We start from the raw sequence: 10866 nt of genomic DNA, 5'->3' as shown, positions 1-10866 counted from the left end.
CCCCCCAAATCCTGTGCTCTGCCTCAACTTTTGCTCTGGCAGCTCCAGAAGCCAAGGCCGGAGCAGGTGTGGTGTCGGAAGTGCTGTTACCTGTTGGGCTATCAGCACGGAACTCTTGGGCCCGAGGCGCAGCAGCTTCTCCGGGGAGGGGAAGGCCAGGAAGGTGGAGACGTCTGCAGGAGGCGGGGAGGACAGGACAGGAGCTGGTTCCTGGGGGACAGGTGGCACAGGTGGCTCTGTAGAGGTCCAGATCCAGACTCCTTACCCAGAACATACGCCCCTCATGCAGGCCAGTCAAGGCTCAGAGTCCAGAATTCCCCAAAGTTCCCCAAGGGTGGGGTGCCCACAGATGCTGGCCCTGGTCGGCTCCTTGTGTAAGAGCCTCTGGGGTCGGGGCAAGCCACCTCCCTCAGACTCCAAGAGCCTGGTGCAGCCAAGTGGATCCTCGCCATGACGTGTGATGCTGCAGAAACGACTCCACGGCTAAAGTGGCCTCACCAGGAACTAGAGCCTCAGCCCGGGGTAAGCACTGCTGGCGAGCCCCAGAGGTGCCCATAGAACTAAAGACGCCCAGCCATTTATGGAACTGCTTCCATAAAACTGGACAATAAGCCAAATTCAACAGCTGCTGAATCTGTCCAACCCAAAGTCCTCCCGAAGCTTTATTTGGGAACCTCTGAGGGAACAGACGTGGCAGCCCTGAGTCCACCAGCCTCCCGGCCAGGAAAGGAACACCAAGTGTCCAAGCTGAGTCACCGAGCCAGCCAGTCTCTGGAATGGGGGCCATCCTTATGGGTCACCAAGATGGGTAGGAAAAAAACTTCTAGTTATGTTTGTTTTTTACCCTATTCTTTTAGAAATACTTATATACCCCCAGCACAGTGGAAAATCCACATATAACTTTACAGTTGGCCCTCTGTATCCGCGGATTCAACCAGCTGCAGATCGTGCAGCACTGCAGTATACAGTTACTGACTGCGTGTAATGTAGCAGCGTCACGTGTGTTATAATTTATAGATGAATAAACACATCTAGACTGAGGTATATACAAATACAACTACGTTGGAATGATTTCCTCTTTCCACAAAGAGTGTGCAGTCAAAACTAGTTTGCAGTCACTGCCTAAGAGGATCCCACACCCATGACCCCCGTGAAAAACGTCTCAAGATTTCATGCTCGGGTGACCAGGGCTCTGATGTGGCAACCACAGGACTCACCCCACCGTCAGGATCCAGCATCTTCCTGGGTGGTGCGGTCGGCCGCTCCCTTCGCTCTCCCCGCTGTGGCTCCTCCTCCTCCTCCTCCTCCTCCTCCTCGTCTTCATCCTCGTCCTCGTCCTCGTCCTCGTCATCCTCACCCTCATCGTCACTGCAGAGGACAGGGTTGGCTAAAGCAGACCCTCCCTGCCCAGTGGCCCACGATGGCTCGGAGAACCCAAAGGCCCCAGCCGGGCAGGAGCCTGCACAGGGCAAGGGGCGCAGCTGCCGCCAGGGTGGGGACACGTAGAGTCACCAGGGAGCCCACCCCTCCTTGCTCATCACCCAGGGAAGCCCACGCTGCAGACAAGGAAGACCTCGATCTCGTCCCTGTCCCAAAGGAACCCACGGCCCCACTGGGGACAGAGAGAAGATGAAGAACACCGCCTGTCACAGCTGGGGCCCAGGGCCTGGCAGGAACACTGCCCAGGCTGAGACGCCCGGGACTGTGCCACCCACATCTCTCTGACCACAGGAAGCTATGGTTAAGGGCGAGGGAGGGGGCTGCCCTGTCTCTGAGGAAGGCTGTTCCATGTCCCCTGGACTGGGAGCCCCTTGAGCCCACCTTGGCCTAGCTCCTAGCAGCGGCACTGGGCCTGGCCCTGAGGGACACAACCGACGACCTGACAAGTGAATGAAGCCAACGCAGAGACTGGAGAGGCAGGCGGAGATGGGTGCTGACGGCTGAACCAACTCCCATCCCGATCGAGGAGGCAGCCCCCCACCACCCACCCCCGGCCTCCGCGAACCCAGGAAGCCCCACTCGCCTGCGTCAATCTCCTCCTACAGTCAAGCTCTAAGGCTGGTTTCAGGAACAATGCCAAGCCCCCACCCCGACCACCACCCACGCGTCACGACGTCACTGCTGCCCCACCGTGCCTGTCACATCACCTTGATGATCAAAGGTCATCCCTTCAGAGGCCTCCCCAACTCCAAAGGGCGACCGATCTCAGCCCCCATTTGTCTCTTTGCTAAACATGTGATAACTTGATTATTCTGTCTCACTCCTTGATCCCTCGCCCATGGCAACGAGGTCTCATGAGTCAGAAACCTTGGCTGTCTTACTGTCATATCCCTAATGCCCAACACAGTGCCTGGCACATCACAGGGATTCAACCAACGTTTTCTAAATGAATAAAAGTAGTAACGAAGGAGCCACTGATCCAGATCCCCCACCTGAGGGACGCCAGCACCTCGGCCATGTGGAAGCCGCCCAGCACTTCCCGGAGCTGCTCACAGCCTTCTTCTCCCAGGGTGTTGCCTGCCCGCAGGGGAGGGAACAGAGGGTCAGGACGGGGGCCGGGGCCCGCCCAGCAGGCCTGGGCCGAGGCCACCACCCCTATTACCGTTGAGGTCCAGCTTCTCCAGCTCCACCTTGTCAGCCACGGCCTCAGCAACAGACAGAGCAGCATCTCTCTTGATTTCACCGAATGACAAGTTCAGCTCCTAAAAACCAATGGGAAGGGGTAGAGGCGGATGACAGAAACACGGGCCGGGAGGCCTGCCACTACCCTGAAGCCTCCGTTTCCCCCTAGTGAGGGTGCAGTATACTTCCGCTATATTGCAATGGCCCGCACCACTCCTCCTTTTTGAAAAATGAGAGACTGCAGCTCAGAGGGGTGAAGAGACTTGCATGGAGTCACAAGCGGAGGGTGTAGAAGCGGGCTATCAAACCAGGCCACCTCCCCCCACAGCTGCTCTGCCCGAGAGGCTGTCACCCCGAGCGCGGGGGAGCCTGGACCCCGGGGGGAGGAGGCAGCCAGCCAGCCAGCACCTTCAGCTTCGGCAGGCCCCCGTGGACGGCGTCTGCGATGGCGACGGCGCCCTTGGAGCGCACCAGGCAGTCCCCGAAGTTGATCACCTCCACCTGCCGCAAGGTCTTCAGCGTCTGCGGGAAGTGAGGACCAGGGTGAGGGCCCTCCTCGAGCCGGTGCCACACCCCATATTGGTCATCACACCCTGTCCTTCCTGTATCCAGTCTGGGGGACTCATCAGCTCTTCTTGTTGCCCCCAGGTGGCCTCCTGGCCTCCGGCTAAGCCCCCTTCGTGGCTCCCTGTTACTCACGGGAGCACGTCTCAAGGAGTCAGCAAGGCCACAAGGTCTTGCCTTCCCCCTCCAGCTCCTCCAGCCCTCCAACACACCTCGAACCCTGGCCTGTTCACACCAAGCCCAATGGAGCATGGCTCCTCCCATCTCTGGGCCTCCCCACGTGCTGCCGACCCCTCTGCCTGAAACACCCCTCCCACCCTCCTTGTCCAGACAAAGTCCACTTGTCCTAGAGAACTTGGCCAAAATGTGAACCCCTCCAGGAAGCCTGCCCTGCGTCTGACCGGAACTTCCTGTGTGCTCCCCGACCCTTGCACACGTCTCTGCGAACACCCCACGGCAGGCCTACTAGACTCCTGCGGGGTCATGGGACGCCCAGGCAGCCACTGTGCTCACGGCCCTATGCTGTGGCCGACTAGCTACTTCCAACCCTCCTCGGATTAGGGCTCCTTGAAGGCAGAGTCTTTGACTCAACTCTGTGTGGCCTGCACTTAGTACAGGGCTGGGCGCTAGACAGGGGCTCAATAAACAGTTGACGAAAGAATCAGTGAGGAAACAGGCTGAAGCAGCCTCCAAGTGGCCTCTGAGAACAAAACCAGCGCTGACAGCCAGGGCTGCATGAAGGCAGCTTAGGATGTGGTAGTATGGACATGCAGAGCTGCCCAAAAGGGCACAGGCTAGCTTGTGACATACGCCCCGCTCTGGAGATGTTCACATGGCTGAACCCATGGGATACACACCAGGTGGGCGGGTAGGAGGGAGAGCAGCCACCTGCTGATGGGTCCATCACAAAGGTAGCAGCCAGATCCAGTCTCCAGGGCCTGCTCTGGCCCGGCCGCACCCCCTCACCTTGGCCATGGCCACGGCACCCTTCTCGGTGAAGGTGTTGTCGTTCAGGTTGATGACCCGCAGCAGGGGGTTGATGGCGAAAGCCTGGGCCAGGGCAGTGACACCGGGGTGATTGATCCCATTCTGCGGCATGTGGACCTCCTCCAGAGTCCCGATGATCTGTGAGGAGCAGGAGGGAGACAGGTGGGCCCCCGAGGAAGGGGGACAGGCCCAGGCACGAAGGCAGCACTACACATCAGACACCAGAGGGACCTGCCCGTTCGGGGCATGACCGCTTCCACCTCTCCACAACTTCACAAGGGAGACCGACCTGGGATTAGGATCACCACTAGGTAAGAGATGACCAGGCATCAGAGAGGCTACGTAACCCGCCCAGGGTCACACAGCTCTGAGCACAGATGTCTTAGTCTGGTACCTTCTGCACTGTGGGGACCCTGGGCTCTGGCCTGACAGTCAGCCCTGGCTCTGCTCTATATAACATAGCTCTGCTTGACCTTTCTCTCTTGGGGCCCTACTGCCTTATTTACACAATATGACTGGCATCCCACACACCACCACATCCTTTTCTGGGGGTGAGGAGGGTCTTTCCTCTCTCACTCTGGCTTTTGACACCTCCTTTTCTCTGCCTGGAACACTCTGTCTCCTTATTTTGTTGGCATTTTCTTGACAGGCTGACTCCTTATGCATTCAGCAGCTCTCATTTTGGATGCCTCCTCCCCCCAGGAAGACTTCCTGGATCAACCCCCCAGCACAATCCAGGGCTCTTCCTCTCTGCCCCCAGAGCACCTCATCCTTCCTCTGTCATGGCGTTCATCACTCTGGAGTAGCGAAGCCACCTTCTCGTCTGCACCCCAACAGCCCCCAAGAGCTCAAGGAGAGGCCCACGTCCCAATCGCCACTGCTACCCGGGACTGAGGACAGGTGGGCATAACTCTGTACCCAGGCACCTTCTCTTGTCTCTGGGTGCCCAGCACAGTGTGGGGGTTCACAAATAAATACAGGCAGCCCAACTGAGGCACATTCCAAGTCAGGGCCTCTTAATATTTTCTGTGCCATGGACCCGTCGGGCAATCTGGGAAAGCCCCAGGGCTCCCCTCCTCAGGATGATTTTAAATTTTAAGTTAAATTATATAGAATAGCAAATTCATTTGGAAGACAATTATCAAAATATTAAGAGAAGCTGCCCAAATGTGTGCTGTAGTAATATATGTACCTCTTAAGGCAATGAATAACAAGACCTAGGTGTACCATCACTGTGACCTTAATGTATGAGAAACAAAATTTCTATCTATCTCTAACAGCTATCACTTGACAGGAAAGTATCTGTGATTTCTCCTGGTAACAAAGTTACAGGAATTTCTAAAGCTGCTGAGGTTTACTGTCTATATTCACAGTGGAAGGCAATACTGTATTTAACTCTGGTAGTGATAACAATCATGCAGTATCCCCCCAACCATGTTCAAAGACTCCCTGAATTCTACCCACAGACCAGTGGGATCCCATGGACCCAAGTTAAGTGCCCCCCCACCCCGCTTCTAAGAGCACCGAGGATGCCTGCTGAAGGCCTGGCACAACGACGATGTACCCCGTCCCAGCACATGGAGGACAGCGACCAAGGGAAGGGGTGCAGAGAGGGCGTAATCTTTAACGTCACTGTGTCTATGAGGTGGAAGGGGCAGAAGCCCCTTGCAGCCAGGGGTCCAGTAAGACACAAGGCCCTTCCCCCCTGCAATGTCCACTCTCTTGAGGCAGGTGGAGTGCCGGAAGCAGCAGGACCACGGGGGATGCTGCTGTGGCCTGAGCATGGTTAATGCTGCTAGAATATCGTCTGCCAAAGGAAATGCTTAAATTAAGAGAAGCAGGAGACAGACCCCAAATTTCCTAGCCCATGGGGCAGGTGCGGCCCCCTCACGAGCAGAGACTCAGCAGTGTCCTGGGCCCGCCGGGAGGAGCGAGGGCAAAGCAGAGGGAGCAGTGGGGACAAGGACACCCAGGGGCGCCTCATCCAGCCGCGGCTCCTGCTCCCGCCCTCCCCGCTGGCTCAAGGGCAAGTCTGATGGGCTCCACGGGCAGAAACCACTCACCCCAAAAGCCTCTGCTAAGGCAGTGGCTCCGTCGTTCTCCAGACGGTTTCTGCCAGCCACGAAGACCTTCAGGGCTAGCGGCTTGCCTTGGGCACTGGACTTCCGATGACACTCAGTCAGAGCTGCTGCCAGGATCTGCGGGGGAAAGGCAAGGGGCCCGGGCCTAAGGCAGGAGGCCCTGGTCTTCAACAAGCCATGAAACCCAAGGGTGGTGGACACGGGGACGAAGAGCTGCTCAGCAGCACAGCGGTCATACCTCGCCCACACCCAGCACCCTGCAGGGACCAGAGCTCTGACATCCACCACTGTGTCTGCATGTCCCGTCACCCCAGGGGGTTTAGCCCCACAGCAGAGACGGGGAGCCTGAACCCGGGAGAAGGGAGACACCAACACTGAGTGGCAAACCTTAAGACAGGTCCTGGGGAAGGGGCCTCACAGCTCGCTGTACTGTCAGAAGCCCTCTGTCAGGCGGGGACCATCGCGATTCCCTCTCCAGCTGAAGCTCAGGCTCAGAGAGCGACAGAAGCCCCTACATTCACTAAGCAAGTGGCAGACTCTGCACAGAGCCCAGACCTTCCAGACCTTCCAGCATCTCTTCCACGCTCCACGATGCCTAAGGGAAGCCGGCCGAGGAGAGCAGGGCCCCGCCGCACCCACCTGACACACGCCCGTGTTCAGGCCAGCCACACGGCAGGGCCTCAGCTGCTGGGGGTGAAATGCTAAAATCTGGTTTGCCCTGACCTTGGGGTGGTGCCAGGAGGTAGCCTCTCTCCCGTGACACCAACAGAGCAGGAATTTAAAAATGCTATCGGTTGCTAGGTTGGAACTGGAGAGACCAGGGTAAATGAGACATCGAAGATTCAGGGGAAGTGCAGCAGAAGAGAGGTAACGTTTAGAGCACCTACTAGGTCTGGAGCACTCTCGGCAAAGGTGCTTTCACGCCTTGTTTCAACCTGAAAACGGGCCTGGGAGGCAGGTGGAACTGGCCTTACTCTATGACAAGGAAGCCGAGGCTCAGGGGGAGGCACATGAACTGGCTGGGCTCCCAGAGCAAATACGCGGAGAAGCTGTGACCGGCAGCTGGGTCAGTTTGCCTGCACGCAGCTCTGTTCTTGGGGCACATACAGGACATGGGACACCACCAGCCTGACTCCGTGATGGTGGTGGGTCACGCGTGTGCTCAGGGCAGAGACCGCCAACTTCTGCTGTAGACCAGCCTCAAGGAATCTTTGCAGAGGTGGCTCTCCCAGCACATCCCACCCTGGGCTGGGCTGGACCTGTCTTCAGTGCTGATGCAAACATTTTTATGTCTTAACACATACAGCCTATTGCCCCCTAGACTGGAGGAGCGCTGGCTGAGATGGGTGCACGAGCGTGACCTGCCCTCCCTCCTGCGGGCAGGAGACAGGCTGTCTGCAGGGGAGGCCCCTCTGGCTCCTCAGCCTGGGCCACCGCGAGCATCACGTAGGTGGCTCCTCTTGCTGCTCTGACCAGCCGTGTGGATGCAGGTTCAAATCCCACATCCGTCCCATGCTAGGTACATCATCTGGGGTGCTCAACCCAATATCGCTAAGCTCAAGTGTAGTTATCTGAAAACATGGCGACAGCGTCACCCACCTTTCGGTAAGGGCGAGAGAATTAAGGTAACATCTTCAAAGAGAAGATGTCTCCGTTCACTGTCTGTTCCTATGTCCTGGCCCTTTGCTCCTTTTGGTCAGAACGTGAGGGAAGGAGGATGGGAATGCAGATTGGTGCTCAGCCTTTCTAGAATCTAGGCCTAAAGCAGCCAGAATGGACCAAGAAGAGAATAAACAGGGCTGGCCTCCCTAGGTGCCTTTCTACATGGACCAGCCTGACTTGCTGGCAGGATGGGGGAGGCACCCTGCGCAAGGTCCTAGCCAGGAACAAAGGTGACCTGTGCCCAGGCCTCCCAGAGTGGTTTCTCTTTCTGGGCTCCCTCTCCCACGTGCACACGCCAGGGCTTACACGGCTCTGCCAGCTGTTCTGAGGGCACAGCAGGTCTAGTGATGCCCAAGCCCTGCATTCTGCAGAGCCAGCAGGTTGGAGCACGTATGCAATACTGCCTATGTGTTGCCAAGGCAACACAAGAACTGAGGATGGTTGCTTGGCAACCCCACACTCACAGATTCCATCTCCTCTCCCCACTGGCCACAGGCTGCTGCCTTTGAGGCCCTTCTCCTTTGAAGAGAAAAACAACAGGCCAACCATCCCAGACGGTGGGTGGCCAAGGGTACATACTTCAGATGGACACAAATGTAGCAGGGGACTGGGCAGGAAGGGAGGCGGAGGACAATGGGGATGCGGGGAAGGGGGCTGCTGCACCCACCTTGCCGCCACCGACGCCCATGCCACAGTTGTTGAGCTTGAGTTCATGCAGGGTGAAGCAAGTGGAGCTCTTGAGCAGGGCCTCGAAGCCTCGCACGCCGTCGGGCCCGAACGCGTTGTCACTCAGGTCCAGCTCCACCAGCTGGGCCCCGGCTGTGATGAGTCCCTCCCCGAGAGAGATCTGGGCACAGAGAGAGTTCATGTCCGTTTCATAGACACGGACCAGGTGCTGCGTCTATGCCAGGCACCCCCTCCCCTCAGGGGGCACCCAGGCTGGTGGGGAACTGGCAGAGACACAGACCATTTCATTATAGAACTGATCATGTTATATCAGACTGAAAACCCTGCAGAGGGCTCTTAAATCACCCAAATCAATTTATTTAACCTGCCCTCTAACCCCAGCCTCCCCTGGTTCTCGTCCATCCTTTGAGGCTGGTATCTAACTGCAGCAGCTCTCCAGGGGCTTCCTAAATCCCCCACCCAGGGAGCCCGCCCTCCAGGGCCTTCATGGGGACACCTGTCACAACCTGGATGACCCTTAACTGTCTGCCGGACTGAACTGCTTTGGAAAGGAGGTTGGTGCCCAGGCATCTCAGGAGCACCAGTGCCGGCTAGATAAATGGAGGCCTGAGAAGGCAGCGCCGGCACATGGACAATCGTGCCAACAACTGACCACAAACCTCGCCCCGAGGACACTCTGGGCTAGGAGGATACACTGAGAGGCTGCCCGCTGCCAGCCCCGCCCCCTTCCCTTGAGCCATGTTCTGTCCTGTGACCCCTCCCACCCCTCCCACAAGTGTGCCTGTGCACACACAGGCTGGGAGCTCCACCCAAGAGGAGCTGAGCCCCAGGAATGGGGAAATGGAAAACAGGCAGAGGGAAGCCACCCACGATGAGAACCAAAGCAAAAAGAGTGGTATCAAATGTAAAATAGATAGCTAGTGGGAAGCAGCCGCATAGCACAGGGAGATCAGCTCGGTGCTTTGTGACCACCTAGAGGGGTGGGATAGGGAGGGAGGGTGGGTGGGAGGGAAAAGCAAGAGGGAGGCGATATGGGGATATAGGTATATGTATAACTGATTCATTTTGTTATAAAGTAGAAACAAACACACCATTGTAAAGCAATTATACTCCAATAAAGATGTTAAAATATAAAAAAAGTGGTATTGGAGAAAGGGAAGGGCCGGAGGGAGACGGGGCAGCCAAGACAGCCTGTGTGCAGAATGAGGTCGAGAGGGACCACAAGGTGCAGGGGAGAGAGGGGCCAGGACGAGAGGGGTAATCACGTAGGGAGTAAGATCCATGCTGCTTGCGGGCGAAACCACTAAGCTCAGGTGTGAACCCTGGGAAGTGTCTGCTGAACTTCCCGTCACCGGGCCGCCCGGTCTCACAGGGACTCTGAGTCCTCACTTCCTGGCTCCTGCTCGTCAGGACACAGGCAGAAGCTGTCCTCGCCTGGCTGCCTTTTCAGCATCTCAGGCACCCACAGGGCACTCAGTCTCCGGAAAGAAGAGGCCGTGAGAAGAAGTCCTGGGAAGTGCTAAAGGGGTCCCTGCAACCGGCGGCACGAGCAGAGGCCCCATTCACTCACCAGGGCAGGTGGGATCTCAGACCGCAGCCTCCCCGTGAACATGTCGCTCCAGTGGCATCGCTTTGGAAAGAGGAAGAAAAGAGTTAGCTGAAACCCTTGGAGGTGGCCTTCGGGCAGCCCCTTGTCTCCATAAACTTGGATTACTGAGCACAACAAGACTGCTGAATTTGGGTGAAAAGTGGGACCAGCTCTGACCGAAGGACCTGGCAGCCCCTAAGGACCATGGGGGAATCAGCAGAAGTGTCAGGAAAACGTGCCATCTGTCCAACCCTCTGGTTCTCCAAGAGGGAAATCAGGCTGAGAGGGAAGGGACTGGCCCCAGGCCCGCTGGCAGGGCAGTGGCAGGACCAGGACCAAGACACTAGACTCTTGGCCCAGTACTCCTCCCCAGTGCTAGTTTCCCACACTGTGTGGGCCACAGCGACATGATTTTGGGCAGTGGAGGAACAGGAAAGGAAACAATACAGGATCCAGCAGTGAGAAAGTTACTCTTTTTTTTTTTTGCGGTACGCGGGCCTCTCACTGCTGGGGCCCCTCCCGTTGCAGAGCACAGGCTCCGGACGCGCAGGCCCAGCGGCCACGGCCCACGGGCCCAGCCGCTCCGCGGCACGCGGGATCCTTCCGGACCAGGGCACAAACCCATGTCCCCTGCCTCGGCAGGCAGGCTCCCCACCACCCCGCCACCACGGAAAC

The 10866-nt window shown here is 57.5% G+C and overlaps 1 protein-coding gene across 1 annotated transcript in view; it reads right to left on the bottom strand.

Moving 5' to 3' along the window:
- The window catches only part of RANGAP1 (Ran GTPase activating protein 1), a 23060-nt gene that overhangs the window by 5215 nt on the left and 6979 nt on the right, over positions 1 to 10866 (bottom strand). Inside the window, exons 3-11 of the mRNA XM_007453977.1 lie at positions 10174 to 10233; positions 8584 to 8763; positions 6237 to 6371; positions 4153 to 4311; positions 3031 to 3144; positions 2603 to 2702; positions 2433 to 2517; positions 1218 to 1368; positions 91 to 210 (exon numbers count right to left, since the gene is read on the bottom strand). Of these exons, the coding sequence (XP_007454039.1) occupies positions 91 to 210; positions 1218 to 1368; positions 2433 to 2517; positions 2603 to 2702; positions 3031 to 3144; positions 4153 to 4311; positions 6237 to 6371; positions 8584 to 8763; positions 10174 to 10233 (1104 nt within the window). The remainder of the gene's footprint in view (positions 1 to 90; positions 211 to 1217; positions 1369 to 2432; positions 2518 to 2602; positions 2703 to 3030; positions 3145 to 4152; positions 4312 to 6236; positions 6372 to 8583; positions 8764 to 10173; positions 10234 to 10866) is intronic.

The sequence above is a fragment of the Lipotes vexillifer genome, unplaced genomic scaffold (genome assembly GCF_000442215.2).
Source record: "Lipotes vexillifer unplaced genomic scaffold, Lipotes_vexillifer_v1.1 scaffold382, whole genome shotgun sequence".
Classification (NCBI taxonomy): domain Eukaryota; kingdom Metazoa; phylum Chordata; class Mammalia; order Artiodactyla; family Lipotidae; genus Lipotes; species Lipotes vexillifer.
The sequence above is the reverse complement of the archived record's forward strand: the minus strand, read 5'-3'. Positions and strand labels throughout refer to the sequence as shown.